The 18,572-nt window shown below is 45.8% G+C and overlaps 3 protein-coding genes across 3 annotated transcripts; 1 reads left to right on the top strand and 2 right to left on the bottom strand.

Annotated features, from left to right (window-relative positions):
• The first annotated feature begins 166 nt into the window (after nucleotides 1-166).
• Nucleotides 167-2,123, top strand: lhfpl4b (LHFPL tetraspan subfamily member 4b). The gene is made up of 5 exons (XM_067240603.1): nucleotides 167-245; nucleotides 572-997; nucleotides 1,108-1,335; nucleotides 1,615-1,680; nucleotides 1,966-2,123. Exons 2-4 carry the CDS (start codon nucleotides 574-576, stop codon nucleotides 1,638-1,640), a joined length of 678 nt encoding a protein of 225 aa, XP_067096704.1. The 5' UTR covers nucleotides 167-245; nucleotides 572-573; the 3' UTR covers nucleotides 1,641-1,680; nucleotides 1,966-2,123.
• Nucleotides 2,124-3,099: 976 nt separating this feature from the next.
• On the bottom strand, nucleotides 3,100-9,499 carry pcsk1nl (proprotein convertase subtilisin/kexin type 1 inhibitor, like). Its single transcript, XM_067240397.1, has 3 exons — nucleotides 9,386-9,499; nucleotides 5,172-5,695; nucleotides 3,100-4,929 (listed from the first exon to the last, which is right to left on the bottom strand). Exons 1-3 carry the CDS (start codon nucleotides 9,461-9,463, stop codon nucleotides 4,536-4,538), a joined length of 996 nt encoding a protein of 331 aa, XP_067096498.1. The 5' UTR covers nucleotides 9,464-9,499; the 3' UTR covers nucleotides 3,100-4,535.
• A 2,848-nt stretch (nucleotides 9,500-12,347) lies between these two features.
• On the bottom strand, nucleotides 12,348-18,212 carry sypa (synaptophysin a). The gene is made up of 6 exons (XM_067239721.1): nucleotides 18,117-18,212; nucleotides 16,415-16,480; nucleotides 14,120-14,244; nucleotides 13,394-13,592; nucleotides 12,917-13,108; nucleotides 12,348-12,668 (listed from the first exon to the last, which is right to left on the bottom strand). The coding sequence occupies exons 1-6, from the start codon at nucleotides 18,132-18,134 to the stop codon at nucleotides 12,393-12,395; spliced, it is 876 nt and encodes a 291-aa protein (XP_067095822.1). The 5' UTR covers nucleotides 18,135-18,212; the 3' UTR covers nucleotides 12,348-12,392.
• Nucleotides 18,213-18,572: the final 360 nt, after the last annotated feature.

Here is an 18,572-nt window from a genome sequence, read left to right as displayed (position 1 = left end):
TCCATGTGTGACGAAGGCAGAATATCGCCATCTCTGATGCTTTGGGCCTGTGTCTATTTGCGTTTATTTCGCCATCACAGGGGGGAAAAATTGAGACTAATTTGTTCTAAAATGTTTTTTTTTCTGGGCTCATCCCTCGCTCACGTGTGACGGGATCCGGGTGCCGTTTGGATCCAGATCTAACGTGATCATCTGGAGAAGACAGGCAGAGACCCTCAGACCGTCCAGCTGCTCTCATCATCCAGGTGAACAGGACTGGGTTAACAGTACAATGCAACACTAATAGATATTTCTTTCTAAACCATGGACAGACCATGTCATTGTGTCAGTGTGAGGCTGGGCATTATCCTTAATGCATGTTTTTCAGCGGGATTGTTTTTGCGTACCCAAATATTAATGACTTATTCTTAGCCTCTGCATGTAAATAGGACATTGACATCTCAGATGTAAACACCAGGCTGAGCTTATACTCGACACATTTCTCTGGATGCCTGGTCGTTTTTGTTGTTGCTCTGCTATCAATCTCATCTACCTCCCTTTCCCTTCCTCTATCTCCCATGATGCTGTGCAGGCATGGCCATTACGCCCCACACAGCAGAGGTGGCGCGCCTCTACCAGACAGAGTTTGTCCGCAGCGCCCGGGCAGTGGGCGTGCTCTGGGCCGTGTGCACGCTCTGCTTCGCCATCATCGAGGTGGTGGTGCTGGTGCAGCCCTCCTGGGTGGGAACAAGGGAGCTCCACTACCAGAGCGGCACCCCGCCCCCTACATCGGGTACGCTCGGTCTGTTTGAGGTGTGCCTGGAGTCCGACTGGCCCGTACCTGAGTGCCGCGGGTCTCTGAGGACCCTGACGCCCCTGCCCTCCTTCCAGTCTCCCGCTGTTCTGGTGTGCATGTCCCTGACCATGGTCTGGGCCAGCGTCGGCTGTCTCTGTCTGTTCAGGTTCTGCAACGCTGCCACCGTGTATAAGATCTGCGCCTGGTTGCAGCTCACTGCAGGTAGTCCTAATCCATGACGTAAACACTATGAAACCCCAGTCCTCTTTGCCACAGACTGACGAGACCTTCCCTCTCATCCTCCCCTCTCATCCTCCCTCGGTCCGTCCCAGGGTTCTGCCTTGCGCTGGCCTGCGTGCTGTTCCCTGACTCCTGGGACTGTGCTGAGATGCGGGCCCTGTGTGGGGAGGCTGTGGGCAGCTTCTCCCCAGGAAACTGCTCCGTCCACTGGGCATTCGTGCTGGCCATGCTGGGGGTGCTGGATGCTGCCATCCTTGCCACGCTGGCCTTTGTGCTGGGGAATCGCCAGGACGCACTTCTGCCTGCTGATGCCAAGGATGGTGAGTTAAGAGCAAAAAAGGCCAGTGAACAACAGAGTAGGAAGTAGAACAGTGCAAAACTGAATGTATTCGAATAGAACTATTATATTTGAATAATCATGAGCTTCTTCTGTTTATGTTAACCCCCGACGTGTCTCTGTGTGTGTGTGTCTCTGTGTGTCTGTGTGTGTTTGTGTGTGTCTCTCTGTGTCTGTGTGTCTGTGTGTGTGTGTGTGTCTCTCTCTGTGTCTGTGTGTCTGTGTGTGTGTGTGTGTCTCTGTGTCTGTGTGTTCTCTCCAGTGACTGGGCTGCTGCTGGCTGCATAGTGTGGATGATTCACCTCTGATCTGGCTGTCAATTAAACAAGTGAGTCTTTCATGGCCAAGCCAATCAAACTATTTGTTTCTGAGCATTAAACTGAAAACTAGAGCTGTGGTTTGTTGTCTTTAGTACAGACTATACTCTGAATGTGTTTACCTGTTGATTTCATTTTTTATTTATGTTTCATCTTCATCGGGTGTTCCATTCTCTCCATTTATGTTTGATTCTGTGTTTTACCCTCAGTGGTTATTTCTTATCTGATAAGTGAAATTCTGTTCTGTTCTTTCCTTTCCTCATCCCTCTCTTCTTTTCCCTTCCCCTTCTCCACAGGTGACCCTTCCCATCATCAATGATCTAACCATTTCCTTTAAGATGAAGACAGAACATTCTGACCTCCTGATTTCCTTCTTCTTTCCTTCCCCCATCATTACATCATTGTGAAGGGACAGCTTACATAACTACCCTGCCTGGAGACTGTCACCTGGCAACCCTGTGGTCCTGTCGTCACGGCAATGGAGAGGAGCGATGAGTGAGCGTTGTCCTCTGTGTTTGTACCAGACAAACAGGATGTTAGGGTGGAGGAGCAAGAGGATACTGAGAGCTTGTGTAGTTTAATCCAAAACATGTCATACTGAAATACATAGAATACTAGTGCTGATAATTATATGGTGCCCTACAGTAGCTCAGTGTTGAGAGGCCAGTATAGACTGGGTTATCTGGTTTCCCTCTAGTTCTCTAGGAGCGACTGATGCCTTATTCACCTGTAATGCTTTTCCATTTACATGAATTGAGATCTTCTTTCGGAGAAAGGGAGGGAGGGATGTAGAGAGAAAGAAAGATTATTGTTTTATGACACTTTATCTGGATTTGACTCCATCCATGTCCCCTTCAGCTGTTTCATTACAGTTTAACATTATCCCTCTGTGAAGATCAGACAACCAGATGACTGTGAGGACAAATATTGTGTTTCTGGTATGATAAACATTCCATATTCTGTATCAGTGTGTCTAGATTTGGGAATCAATGTTAGTGTTGATACTGAAGATGCCAAGTGACTGTGTTGTTCTCCCAGGATGCTGGATCTTTGTTAACGTGTGCATGCTTCTCTAGTGTGGAGAAACCCTCTCTGTGCGTGTCTGTTAGGACAACCATGTGGAAATAGCAATTATAGATCACCGGTAACTGTTGACTACATTATATTCAAAGTTTTTGGTAGCTTTGGAATTTTTTAGAATATAGAATATGTTGATGTACTGTAACCAAGCATGAATATGCAAAGAACTTAGTAAGTGTTGGAACGTATACAGCATCTACTAACTACCTGTGTCTAATCTATGATTACATATGTAATGTGATCTATTTTCTTGTAAATCCTGTGTTGTAAGATGAAGAAGTGATAGAGACTCACTAAACCTTATTCCACAGCAATAGAGGCAATAGAAAATGTTTTCACATCAGATTTTATTACCGTGATCCACATTACGATAAAATATAGTGCGGAAATATGTATTTTTGTACACAATTTTTAATTGCACAGATATTTGGAAAAGCTACAATAATTAGACCCACATCTCTCTGTGCACAAATGTAGAGAGGTGTGTAGAGGAGGAAGGAGGGGGGGGGTAAGGAAAGGGAGAACTGGGGTGAGGGATGAAAGAGGTGGGAGGAGGTGCTGAAGGGAGGAGGTGCTGAAGGGAGGAGGGGTGCGACAAAGGGGCCAAGGAAGTCGAGGAGAAGAGGGTGTGAGGGTGAAGTGAGTTTTGTTAATCACACGTTTAGTATTATATTTACGGTTTGCGTCGCCATCGTTGTGAGTATTCATGAAAGCCACTGGCAAAGCGGGAGAGTAAAGGTAAATAGCTGCTGTTAGAAGCAGGAAGGGATGAGTTACAAGGGGATTAAAGGTCAACGGTTCAAGAGTGAGAGAGAGAGAGAGAGAGAGAGAGAGAGAGAGAGAGAGAGAGAGGTAGAAAGAGAAAAGAAGAATGAGTGGGCCATAGAGAGAGGGGCAGAGACAGATGGAAGAGAGAGAGAGAGAGAGAGAGAGAGAGAGAGAGAGAGAGAGAGAGAGAGAGAGAGAGAGAGAGAGAGAGAGAGAGAGAGAGCAGCCTGACATAACGGTTCTACTTTGATGCCATGGTAGTGAGTGCACCGTTGTTATGTGACAGACATATCACTTGTGGTAGTGCATCAAAGTACTTGGTCCAGCATGACCCTTTGTGCTTCTCTTTGTGTGTCCTGTGGTGCTACTGTACTCTCCTTATTCTACTCCACATGTGTGTAACTCTACAGTGAAAAGCAGCTGTCTCGAATTTGATTTACCAATAAATACCAATAAGCCAAATTACACAAGGGAGTCTTTCTAATAGGATTCCGTCATGCTGTGTATGTATGTGTGTGTGTATGTATGCGTGTGTTTGTATGTGTGTCTGTAGGTGTGTGTGCGTGTGTGTGTCATGCTGATAGCCGGCAAGTCTTGTCCGCTATAACGGGAGGATGGATGGGTGCTGTGTTTGCAGACTACTGCAGGTTTTACAAGTAGCATCAAAGGAGCAGAGCTTTAATGTTCACTGCTGTCATGTGTGTAACTTCAGATCCACTTCAGACAGCACCAGAAGAACCATTATGTTAGTTATGTGTTTGAGTTTGCATATACCTTTGAGCAACAGTGAGAGAGCTGTATAACGTAAAGGAATCAGGACAGCTGAACTGTGCTGAATTAATGAGTCATACTCATCTGAAAAGTCATCATGTACGACACTGTGGCTACTGTAGACTGTATGAACATAAAGTGTGGTCATCCTTTCTTCACAACTCCAAATTTTTTGCACCTATCTCCTGTCTTTTCTGCTCTTTCACTCACTTCCTCTCTCATCCCAATCTCCCTCCGCCCATCCTCCCTACTGGGGCATGTATTGTAGGATGTGTTGGACCAGCAAGTCGGGGTCATAGGTCAGTGCTCTCCTCCTGCGCCTGGATCTGCCAGAGGGCAGTTCGGGATCCACACGTTTCATCCTCTGGAGCCCCTGGGGAGGGGGTCTGTACCCCCCCTCCACCCCGGCCCCTCCCTCACCCCCCTCCTCATCACCCAGCCTCTTCACCCTCAGCAGGGGGGCATCCTGGCTCAGCGAGGTGGGGGCAGCGTCGTCCAGGGAACGGCGGGATCTCTTGTGGACAGGGCTGGCTGGCCTAGCCCCTCCTTCCACGGCCACTAGGTCCCGCCTCGCACGGCGACCAGATGGACTCTGTGGGTTGCTAGGGGAGATGCTGGATAGGATCTTAGCAACCAAGTATCTGTACGAGACACATAATAAAACCCCAGTATTGTAAATAAAGTGATCTATATGTAATACTACTATTAGAAAACTGAGTTCACTGATCACTGCACTGTCAATTCTAAAATAGACCAATTACAACTGTTGTGCATCCCGTCAAGTACTGTAGAACCAATGGAAAAAGATCCCAAATCATGATGGATCAAATCAAGATGCATCGCCGCCAATAAATCTATGAAGTGTCCCATGTGTGCTCCTTACCTGAGGGTCTCCTGATCTCTGTTCTGTTTGTCTGAGTCTGGGACTTGAAGTCCAGCCTGTAGCATCCTCTCCTGCCTGTAGCGCTCCAGCAAGGCCTGGGTGAGCTGGGGGTCCAACAGGCCTTGCCACGAAGCCTGGGGCTTTCCCATGCTCATACCTTGATCTGTCTCATCGTAGTCTGGGGGGTAGGGAAAGTCCCCAGGCCCCTCCTCCTGCTCCTCTTCCATGCCTCTATCCCCACCCTCCACTTCATTGAGGAGGCGTAGCATGCCAGCTAGGTATGCAGCCTCTTGCTCTCGCCTCTGGTCACTCTCAACCAATCGCTGCAGAGCCTGGCCCATGCCCTGTCTCCTCCACTCATCTGGTTGGTAGTATAGCTCTTTCCCCCGCCCTCTACCTTCAAAGGCAGCAGGATCTGACATCATCTGGGCCTCATAGGGCAGCAAATCCCGGAGGTCGCGGCGGGAGCGGTGGTTTCCTGTCCGGTCCTGAGCACGTCCAGCGCTGTGGCCTGCGGAGAGAGACTGAGAGAGACACACTGAGGATCAGCACCACTGGAACACACACTAACACACACTAACACACACTAACACACACACACACATACACTAACACACACTAACACACACTAACATACACTGACACACACAAACACACACTAACACACACTGACACACACATACAAGCACACCTGACACACACACTAACACACACTAACACACACTGACACACACAAACACACTAACACACACTGACACACACATACAAGCACACCTGACACATCCTAATCATGTTTGGTATTATAAATTCATGCTGCAGTGTCATAAATCTAGTTGGTCATAAACTGAGGCATGCGACAGAGGGCGAACATTGCTATTTGAATTTAGTGGGTTCAGGACAAATAATATAATACTTTATCGGACCAGTTAGTTCCGTCTGGTTAACCTGAGTCCTCGGTTTGACAATCGGAAGATTTCTCAAGAATGGGGCAGCATGTTTGTTTGTTTCACCAGCAGGCTATTATGTTAATATACTGCCACAGGTCTAATGTACATTTTGAATAAGTTTGAACGAGAGGTTGAGTTTAAATCATTGTAAAAAATCCTCTCCCACTCACATCCTTTCAACCTCATAGTGAGTCAGTTGCGTGGATCACATATGCAGACACGCTGACACGCTTACACACATTTATGCACTTGCAAATCCACCCACATAACATGTGCTTCCTTCTCAGTGGCAGCAAGTGTCCAATCGGGCCTCAATCTGCCAGTTCCTATAGCCCATTTCCGCCCCACTGATACATGGTTCTGACTAGGGAGTTCTGGATGATACTTTTAGATTAGAATTCATTTTATACAATTCCATTCCATTCCATTAGATATAACTTTCGATTGTTGTCATGGTCACAGCCATTCATCCTAGAATCACCTGCCTGCAACTGTCAGCATTAAAAGCCCTCAGCCATTCTCAGCCGCCATAACAACCATAACCTCACACCACTCTGTCACTGCAGCCTTCGGGCCTGACAGAGAGAACACTGCTCTTCCGTTCTGCTGACTCTGCTGTGTGGTCCTGGCAGGAGCACAGGCCGGTCGGTCCTGGGTGATTCAGAGGAACGTTCATCATCTGCACAGCCCCGGCCTGTCACCCTGGCCTGCTACTCTGTCACAGACCTCCCCCTCAGGAAGACACAGATCAATTTTTCGTCCGGAATGCTGCCTGCTTCTAAAGAACATCCGGAGAAGGAAGAGTCCTAAATGAACACTCTGGAACTACTGCTGTACACAGTGGAGCCTGAAATCCACAGGAGCCTCATGTGGGGCGCACATGATGTTCCCTTCTGTTCATGGTCCTCATCCAGGAACACCTGACCATAAGGCCAGGGCTGGGGTGGGGATTGTCAGGGGGAAAGTGAACCGTGGTTCCTCTGGGGGTAAGTGTTAAGCCTTTAAGGGGGTGGATGCACCAGCACTGGCTGAGTTGCTTTTTCATGCTCAGAAATAAAGCAACTCCTGTGTAAATAATGTGAAGGTAGTTTCTGAACACGGCCTTGAGGATGATGGGTTCACAGCCCTGTTTCATAGGGCCGATTGGTTGAGTCAGACCCAGATGCAGTTTGATTGGCCGGGGTGTTTAGTTACTCATGGCGAACGTCAGTGCGTAGAGAGGGAGGGGCCCCAGGGACTGTAGGGAGTCAGAGCATCAGTGTTTTGGTCGATGGGTGAGTCACGCCACCTCGCTGACGCATGAGGATGTCTTTGCTGCTTCAGAATGCACATGATGGTGACGGGAGCGTGGGCCGACGCAGGCGTCACATGAACACCCGCACACACACTCACACACAACAAACAGATACACACAATTCCTTTCTGACAGACCATCAGTCTGGAGTTCTTAATGAACACATAAACAAACACGCACACACACCGAAGCACTGAAGGTGTTATCACAAAACCTTCGGTTGCATTTCATGAGCAAACATAAAATAGTAGAAAATGTAGGGTTTTAAAACTGGGGGCCATGGAAACCAAAGGTACCATACACACAATGGCAGATGTATACAAACACTGCGGGTGCAAAAGAGCCTCCATTCAATACGCATTGTGTGTGTGTATTCACTAGTGTGTGTGCTCGTGTGATTGGGAGCTTTGTATTATCAGGATATTGGCTGTGTCCTCATGTCAGTGGGTGATTAAACCCAGTTGCCATGACAGCGCAGCTCCTGTGTTCTCCCCAGTCCTCTGATTAGATTGAACAGCAGCTTCAGCTTGGGTCTCTACACTGCAGCTACGTGTTCTACACATACAGTCTCCTTCATCTCCATCCCTCCACACACACGTATCCACACGCAAACACACACACCTTTATCTCCACTATACACACAGGTTGTGTGGATGGGAGAAATAATATTAAGATACATGAAGAAAACAGACAGAAGATAAATGGATGTGTTAATGAAAAATGGATGTGAGGACAAATATGGACAGCTGGATGGAGACTGACCCTGGGATAAGGTCTTCTAAACAGGGGATACAGTACTGGGTCTCTACACTGTGGTTGTTACATAATAACCATCAATCAGCCTGCCCTGGGGCTCCATAGTAATAAGACTGCACACAGTCCTATCAATGTCAACAGTACAAACAACCACATCAGCTCACAGAACGGTCTGTGTCAAACCAAGCTCTAAACGCAATGTTAACAATCATCTGGAGAAGGAGCTGGAGGGGGAGGAGCAGGAGGAGGAGACAAACAAGACGAGGAGGTGTGAGAGGAGGAGAAGCAGACAAGGAGACAGAGGAGGAGTTAGGGGTGGAGGAGGAGGATGAAGAGGGGGACGAAGAGGAGGGGGATGAAGGAGGACAACAGTGACGTATGAAGACAATTAAGAACCTTTCCTAAGGACCAGTCTAGTTTCAGACAATAACCCTGCGACACACACCAGCAACACACACACATACACACAAACACACACAAACACGTCATTCTCCTCATTGTCATCCTTGTTCTCATCTGGCCAAAGTGACCTGTGTTTAAGGTGAACTTCCATTTCACTCCTGTCTGTTGTTACCTAGCAATGACAAGTCCAGCCCCTCCTCTCTCTGGTTAGTGTAAAGAGAGACCTCTGAGATTGGTTTCTGCAGAGGACAACACAACCAAACGCTCATACACTTTATTCATGTCTATAAAGTGGACTATTGACTATGGTCGAGGTTGACTTGACGTGAACATCAACCATCAGAAATGTGCAGACTTGTATGATAAGAGCCTGATGTCTGCAAATAAAAAAGAATCTTACTTAGAAATGTGGCTTTTCATATATGATGCACAAATAGGTTATTATGTTGGACAGTATTTTATTCATGATTCATGATTCTAGATAAATAACCTTGCATGCAGACACACACACATACACATTTGTACACACTAGTGCACAAAGACAGCCTGAAACCACTCGCATTGTGCTGACACCATAACACACCTGTATATAACACTGATAATGTTGAAATCAGCATTCTGCTTCGGTTTTTTTTACTTCTAGGAGACGTCAGTGGAATCAACACCTGTTCATCTCATGTGTTATCTATCATTAGGACGTGACGTTTAGCTGTGACGCTACACACATGCACACGCTCACACACACACACACACACACACACACACACACACACACACACACACACACACACACACACACAGGGGCAGCGTCTTACCTTGGCTTGGATGGCGTGTGTGTGCAGCAGGGTGAGGGAGAGCACCAGGAGGGTGCAGCTGGTCAGAGGGCCCATCATCCTGGAGGAGAGAATGAGGCTGCCCTGGAAAGGAAAGAGACACTCTGCCACTGAACGAGCGCAGAGACGGAGAGATGAGGACGGAGGGAGGAGCTTTATGTCTACAGGCAAGGGGGGGAGGGAGGGAAGGAGAGAGGAGGGAGGGCTGTAGAAGAAAGGGAGAGAAAGAGAGGAAGTGGGAGGGAGAAAGAGGGCTGGTATGAAATGGTAAATGGAAAATGCAAGAGGGAGGGAGGGAAGGAGGAGAGCAGGGGATGAGCGTCATCGAGAGTAACGTAAGGTGGGGTATGACACTGGTGGCTCAGTGATGCTGCACCGCACAGCTCCATGTCAACACGCTGGAGCACCCGAGAACAACAGGAAACACAATCTCACCCAATCGGATCCCTTGATAGTTTCTTCTTTATTGAAATTTCCCCACAAGGATTCCACAGAATAAGAATACAACAGATTTCTGGATTGTGGTCTCTCCCCATAGTCATATCCATTGTCATTGACATTGTCTTCAATGCTAAATATATATATATATATATATCATATACAGGAAATACATCACAACCAAAAGGCATTGAGGATCACGAGACATCTAACACCAACAACAACAGAGTATTGAACAGCATTTATAAAAGAGGAACGTGGAACAGAGCAGTATGTGGAGGAGATCGAGAGAAAGGGGGGAGGAGGAGAGTGAAAGGGGAACCAGAGACAGGGAAAGAGGGATGACCAAGGTAGAGATAGGAGAAAAGCTCCTGAAAGCTTAGATTCTACTCTAGGCAGAGTTTCATTCTCTAGTGTGATGTCATGTCTGAGCAGGCTGGACGCGATGACATCATAAACATGCGCTGATACGTGGAGATTGGCCATAACATCACCTGACAAAACAGAACAGCCCTCTGTGCATCCTCTAGGCTAGCTGGGAGGTTATTTACAGGTCTGTCTGTCCGACTGGTCAGGAGCTGGAGAAATCAGACCCTTCAGTCTGGAACTGGAGAGGGACATATATTAACCAATGTCTGGGAGTTCATGAACATCATAGGTTAAATGAGCAAAGGTGGACTTGTTTATCATAAACAAATACAATTGCTTCCCTCAATGCTGGCGGCAGTTCCTACGATTTTTCTTTTCGAAAGGAACGTGAATATTTTGGAAATCTGTACAAGATGTACTTTGTGTAGCTACAATGCATACTGTGTGTCATTGTGTGTGTTCATTGTGTCCTCCATGCAGTGTCAAACTCAACTGTGTCTTAAATCATATTCACACAAGCTATGTGTTCGGTCCCCCAGATAATTGACCACAAGACTCGCCTCTCAGTGGGTGAGAATGCATCACAGACACACATTAAGAGGAAGATGGATACGAGGGTAAGACAGATAGTCTGACAGAGAGCGAGAGAGAGAGAGAGAGGGAGAGAGGGAGAGAGGGAGAGAGAGAGAGGGAGAGAGGGAGAGAGGGAGAGAGGGAGAGAGGGAGAGAGAGAGGTGAAAGGACAGCACAATGGAGAGACGTATACAGCTAGATTACTATCTACAAAATCACCATCTCTGCACACACTTGATTTTCTCTGTCCCACTCCACACAGATCAGACTCTATCCAAAATATTCACTTCAGAACCCCACTTGCATAACACACCAATGGCACGATACAAAACTGCGGAAGGGAGTGGGGGCATCATACAAGGAGTTATTACTTATCATCATTGGACGTCACCATGCGCGTCTATGTGTTTTTAAGATTGGTTGTAGTTGAACCCAAGCAGACCAAGCTGAGAGGACAGGTAGGCCCTCAACCAATGAGAGGACAGGTAGGCCCTCAGCCAATGAGAGGACAGGTAGGCCCTCAACCAATGAGAGGACAGGTAGGCCCTCAACAAATGATTCTCTCCCACTCTGCTTCTCGTCTCTCTTTAGATTTTGCTCAGGAGAGATCAGGAGATTACAACGCTGTTGTGATTTTGGTTTCTTCTCTTCATCACATCATTATGGGAAATAAATGTAGAAAAAAAAACATTCTGTAAACTAACAAAGAAACAAAATACGATCATATCAGACAATTTGTTGCAGTAACGCAAAAGTGAAAATTGTTGACGAGAGGATTTGTGTTTGGCAGAATTATTGTTACATTTACAGAGCTCAAAAACCAACCAGGAGAACAGTTCCATACATAACATTACGAAATATTTGTCTATATATTTGTTCATAGTGATATCTATACAGCACAGACAAATACATTCTCTCAAGTTTAATAGATCTAGTTATGAACATTGCAGATTTTAAATAATTTTCGTTAAGTAAAATTTTCATATCTTCATTATGTTTTGGTGCTATGTTCAAGTTTTCATTTATTTATTTGTCTTAAACTCTCTTTTTTCAATTACACACCACAATAACTAACATCTAAAACCCTCCCCTCCCCCAACTGATCTTCACACCATCGCCTTTGGGTGTTTCCCTCCCTCCCTCCCTCCCTCCCTCCCTCCCTCCCTCCCTCCCTCCCTCCCTCCCTCCCTCCCTCCCTCCCTCCCTCCCTCCCTCCCTCCCTCCCTCCCTCCCTCCCTCCCTCCCTCCCTCCCTCCCTCCCTCCCTCCCTCCCTCCCTCCCTCCCTCCCTCCTTCAACACACAGATGCACAAACAAACAGCCAGGAAGGAAGGAGAGCTGCGTGGTGGATGGTTGCCAGGCGTCTTACTCCTCCTTCACCATCATCTTTTTCTGTGAGAGAGGACATACATTGTTACTAAGGTAACATTAAGGTTTCATAATCAATATTTCTGCAATAACTTTGCTGTACATTGTAGGATGTATAAATATATTTTTCATCAATTGTAGATTTCTTATCATTATCCTCATCATCATCAACTACCCACTTCTTCCAAATCACCTACCAGCCGCCTGCCTCCTTCCTTCCTTCCTTTATCCTCCCTCCCATCTCACATCTGATTGGAGAAGGAGGTTGGCGCCCCCTGCTGGGTGTAGTCGGGCTCCTGGTTGTACCCGCCCTGCTGCTGGCTGTAGTCTGGCTGGTAGCCCCCCTGGGAGCCAGCATAGGGGTCCTGCTCGTACCCCGCCTGCTGCCCAAAGGACTCTGGAGCCGGCTGCTTCTCCTGGGCAGGGGGAGGGCGCATGAAGGGAGCGATGATGCCAGTCTCCTTGAAGACGAACCACAGGTTGCCCCCCCACAGGATCAGGTTCAGGAAGCCAAAGGCCTGGGAGGTAGAGCGAAGGATGGGGAACAGTTCATTAATTGGCAGCTCAAAAAGAGAACACACTGTAGGATATGTTGACAGAGAGTGCACAAACAAAGATGACTTGTTTTGTCAACATTTGAACAAAACAAACTCATGGCCTATTATGTTATTATTGCCTCAAGACCCCTCTCTTTAAACCAAAAACAACTCTGACCAAGGACCATACCAAACCGAATCGGGATATAAAAACGTATTTTTATACTCACGACGGAGGTGTTGAGCCCGGACATGACAGGGTCATGGACCTCACGACACCGGTTGCCCTCAACGTCGCAGGCATCGATCATAGTCAGCACCTCATCAGGGTCTGTGGCGGTCTTGACATCCGAGAGACCCTTGGCCCACGCCGCTGAGCTCACCAGCCACATGAAGGTGAACACACACGTTACGCCAAAGTCCTGAGAGAGCCACATATACACACGGCACCTTAGCATAACAGGTGAAGATCAGAATTTGTTTTTTACATTTTTGAGTATAGCTGTTAAATGGTAAATGGATGGACTGCATTTATATAGCGCTTTTCTACCTTAGCGGCACTCAAAGCGCTTTACAATGTTTTGCCTCTCATTCATACTCACACTCACACAGACCGACTTTTGACCCTCACGCATACAAGTGCAGACAAAAAATCCAGCACACACATTCCAACACCCCCAGACACATATGCTCTTAGAAGAACCTACGATCAACGGCCCCTTGTTGTTCTCGCGGTACTTGTCCAAGGCGAAGACGTACACACTGAGAGCAGCCATGGAGTACAGGAAGGCAAACACCCCGATGGTGACGAAGAACTCTGCGGAGGAGGAGTAGTCCCCCACCAGGAACACACGCTCTGGGTTCCCCCCCTTACAGGTGGGGGCATCGAAGTACACCTGGTGGAGCCTACCAGGGAGAGACAGGGAGCGGGAAGCAAGCAGATTCAAATACACACTTCACACTGCTTCAGGATAGGGTCCAGGAAGGTCATTTAGAATGGAAAAAATCTCCATTGATGCTTCGTTTTGGATTAACTACTTTGGATGATCATCATCCAACCAACTATACACCGAAACAACTTGAACAAGCTATTTGTTTTCACTGATTATTCAGGAGTATTTTAGGATAAAAGTTTAGCCAAGTCCTACTGTGCTCAGGTGCTTGAATGACAATATGATATATGCCAATCACTGTCAATACGCTTTGATGGCTTGATTGGGAGTCAGGTGGCTGAGCGGTTAGGGAATCGGGCTAGTAATCTGAAGGTTGCCAGTTCGATTCCCGGCCATGTCAAATGACGTTGTGTCCTTGGGCAAGGCACTTCACCCTACTTGCCTCGGGGGGAATGTCCCTGTACTTACTGTAAGTCGCTCTGGATAAGAGCGTCTGCTAAATGACTAAATGTAAATGAAAATGTAAATGATTGAACTGACCTGAAAGGATACTCAAACTCCACCTCTATACTGAGGTCGCTGTCTGTGCGGTTCTTACACTCCACGCTCATCTTGAACATCCCAGAGTAGCTGCCGCATGTGGAGAACGCAAATATGGCGAAGAACTGCAGCAGAGAAGCAGAGAAACACACACACAGTGTTGCAATAGCAAGTTATTTTACTGCGACAAGACTATACTGTACACAAAAATGTACTGTACTATAAGGTCATATACTGCATATAATGATGTACTTAAGATATCTCAAGGTTAGGGAGAGGGTTATTTATACACTCATACTGTACCCCACAAACTGAGATCTTATATGCTGTTCATAAGATTTCAATACAAGTGGTATTTGTGGGAGAAGTGTTCATATCAGAATAATATTATGGAGTGAGACGAGAATCTAAATGATGAAAAGAAAGGCTTAATCTCAGTGGAACGTTCACATGGATAGTGTTATACATGCATCATCCCCTGCCAACCCTCAGATTACGTTTTCCAGATTTACCCTCAGATTAAAGAGCCTGCATAGAGCATGGGAAAGAGAGGAGAGGGGAGGGAGAGGAGAGGGGAGGGGAGGGGAGGAAGGGAGAGGAGGGGAGAGGGGAGGGGAGGGGAGGAGGGGAGGAAGGGAGAGGAGAGGAGAGGGGAGGGGAGGGGAGGAAGGTAGGGAGGGAGGGGAGAGAAGGGGAGGAGAGAAGAGGGGGGGGATGATGGTTGGTCGAATCTGGCACAGAGAATCTCCATGGCCACCATCTGTCATGTTATTTTGACGGGTGGGAAGGTTGGGACATTTATTGGGTGAGTCGAGGGCAGCAAAATACCATATTATACTGTATGATATGTATGGGTGAGGGTGGGGAAGGAGGATGGGAAGCCAAGAACATTCTAGACTGACTAGTAAAATATCTATTAATGCCAGCCAATCTTGAGACATGTTTCTACCTCTGCTTTCTATTTCATTGTTTAGAAAGTGATCCAGGGAATTAAACGTAACTTGCCAGCTGTCAGTAAATTACTTGTACTTTGTCTAAATTATAATGTGTAATTTATGTAGTTTGTGTAAATGATTTACTTATATAACTTACACAACAGTAAACATAATTTTGTATCATAACTGATGTCGTTTTATTTTAAGTGAATAGTGTAAACTATGTAATTTGTGTATGTTACAAATATTTAATGATTTCAGTAACCTGTCTAAATTACATAATTACGGTAATTGACAAAATAAGAAAATTCTTACTCAACTTTAAATAATCCCATAATTTTCAACTGTCATCTTGTTTTCCATTCTATTCTATTCTACTCATTTCTACTTCTTCTCCAAAAACTTCTAATCCTGGAAAACATTTTTTTTATATAAACAACCGCCATGTTGATCAAGAAGGTTGCTTGTTATGATGACCTTTTCTGAAACTGTTTCATCTAGCTGAGAACCAAAGATAATTCACCATTCCTGGGTGGCTATTAAACTGTTATTGTATTTAATCTTGTCTAACATGACATTAACAATCAGTCTGGTAATCTTCTCTGGAATCTGAGGAAAGTACTAGAACTCTGAATGAAACCAGGATACAATCTCAACAATAGCCACTAGATGTCTTCAATTTTGTGTGTAATTGATCAACAGAGACATTGATCAACAGAAATGTTCAGGGAGTCAGGTGGCTGAGTGGTTAGAGAATCGGGCTATTAATCAGAAGGTCGCTGGTTCTATTCCCGGCTGTGTCAAAAAACGTTGTGTCCTTGGGCAAGGCACTTCACCCTACATGCCTTGGGGGAATGTCCCTGTACTTACTGCAAGTCGCTCTGGATAAGAGTGTCTGCTAAATGACTAAATGTAAATTATCCAAACCTCTCAGATGTGTATTAGTGAGTGTGCTGGGGAGTTCACCTGGCTTGGACACCACTTTCACTATATCAGGATGTCATCTGCTTTGTGAAACCAGAGCGCTTTCACAGAAATGTTTTGATTAGGAAAGCGGGTATCTTAGTACACAGTGTGTATTACACTGGGAATCCCATGGTGAGCACAGAGGCAGAGCTACATTACTGCTGATGATGGCAGTGCAGCCTGTGTGTGATCTGTGTGCCCGCAGGAATTGCAGGGAATATTAAATACCTTTTTTCACCAACCAATAAAATAATATTGGACAGGAATAGGAAACAGCTTAGAAATGTAATTGACTTCAGGAAACTTATTGTTTTGAACGAAGGAGGCATTACATGTTTTCAAAACTCATATTGTTTGACTGAACAAAGGATGTGTTAATGAAAGGGTGACTTACCCATTGTAAGGCCTTTATGAACCCTAGAGGTACTTTGAGGACTCTGAACTGCCCGTTGGCCACCAACTGTCAAGCAGAAACAAAGAGTGATTAGAGGACCACAATGAACAGGAAGCCATAATGCATCAAATGGTACTGACTTAATATAGATTTTTAGTAAATGTATCATTCTCAATAACAGCATTCATTAGTCATTACAGTAACCCAAGTAGCCTATTTGATAGAGTGATGATGTATTAGGTAGATCACAACAAACACACGTAGTCTAAGAATATAGGCCTATGCTATGTCTCACTCGCCAGACCAGCTCCTGTCGCACACTTCTGTTCCAAATGCATGGATTTTCACTTAGAAAAAGACTGTTTAGAAAATACTTGACTTTGAGAATAGATCATTCTGACGAGGCCATTTATGTTATAAGACAAACGAATAGATTCTACTATAGTGTTCGGAAAATTCAGTGGGCCATCACCCATTTATTCAGGCCCACTAGCGGGAGACTTAAATTGCCTGAAATTCATAGGGCTACCTTTTTCATCCAAAGCTTCTGACACAGCACTGCCCTAGAATTAAATAGATGACGAGACGATTTTAAATGAATGCCAATTCTCTTGTATCATTGAGTACCAAGAGCTCATCAACAACAAGCGCACAAGCAAATCTGCGAGCGCTGGCGGCGTAACAAACTGCGATGGGTGTTTGCGCTGCGTAAAGAGCAAGGTGCGGTTTGGACACGACACCATTAACCGCTCTTGAGGTAGCGCACTGAACCTGCGAGCATCACACGAAGACAAATAGCCCAACGGAATCAATTGCTATCGATTATTTGCAACTCAATTGCACAATTTAATTGCTACGTATGCATATTGATGGTTGGCAATTAAACAAGAAACGTTAATGTCATACCGTTTCATGTTTTAATTAATAAAAGGACAGTGGCCAATTGTCCTTTCTACCTATGATCTTGTGAGCGCACTTTCGCTATCAATGAAACATGAGTGGCGAGAACAACACGACCCTGCATATCAAACATAACATAGCCTATTCACTTTAATCTACCCACAGTCGGGCCTCATATCCAAATATAGATGGCTATGATACTAGAGATATGTAGGGATAAAAGTGCGCTGCCATTTTGCAATGCAATCTCACGAATTACAAGCGCACATCGCAGGCCTGACGCTTAATATGGTAGTTCCGTCATTCCAAAGCTGCATTTAACATGTAGCCAGCGAATAACCTCGTCAATACGTGAACTGTTAAGTCTGCATTAAGATATGCCTGTGGGATATTTTTTATTGCGTCCCATGACCGTTTTTCACGTCTTATTTACATCAAATAGCCGTCCGTCGTCTGAAAACCTTACATATCAAAATGTGTTTTTGGCATGGTGAAATTCAAAACATGGACCGTACAAGATTCGAAGAAATGTTTAGATTTGTAGTGGGCTATATGTATTTCCGTTCATTTCAACACAACCGCTCATGGAAAACCATCAGTTAAAACACGCATCTTCCGAATTTCAGTCAACAACCAGCAGCAGCATTCCGGCAGGGCTTTCCCTGTTTCAGCTCAATAATCTCATATTACTTGATAACCTGCACAGAAACGCCCATAGCAGCAACCCAATATTCATCCCACAGTTCACAGTTGATATTAAAAGACTGAATGTTCGCATATTCTAGATGTTCAGAGCTCCTACCTGATTTACAATATCCATACTGGCCGCCTGTTCGTAGATAAGAGAAATGTCGAGCGGGGGGAGGGAGTTGTAGCAGCAACAGCCCTCTGAGGGAAAAAGATGCTGGAACGGCTACTGCGTCATCGTGTAGTAGATGGCGTGTAGTGCAAAAATCAGACATGCGCTTCCATCCGTTAGTATAACCTGTTCTTGCCACCAGCAGAAAGAGAGAGAGCTATATAGAGAGTAGGGGAGAGAGAGAGAATACTCAGCTTTTTTCTACCGTCATCGATGTCTATTGACCATTTAGAATAAGGAACCAGAGAAAACCGGAGGACTTCTGTTTTTGACACACACACATACACACCCACACAAACACACAGGGAGATGTATCTGGTGTGAGACCAACTGGGTGAACCCCAACCTCACTACACTATCTCTTCATGTGAAAGCCAACCCTTGGATCACTGTCTATGA

Source organism: Osmerus mordax, chromosome 7 (genome assembly GCF_038355195.1).
Source record: "Osmerus mordax isolate fOsmMor3 chromosome 7, fOsmMor3.pri, whole genome shotgun sequence".
NCBI classification, from domain to species: Eukaryota; Metazoa; Chordata; class Actinopteri; order Osmeriformes; family Osmeridae; genus Osmerus; species Osmerus mordax.
This window is presented reverse-complemented; position numbering and strand designations above follow the sequence as displayed.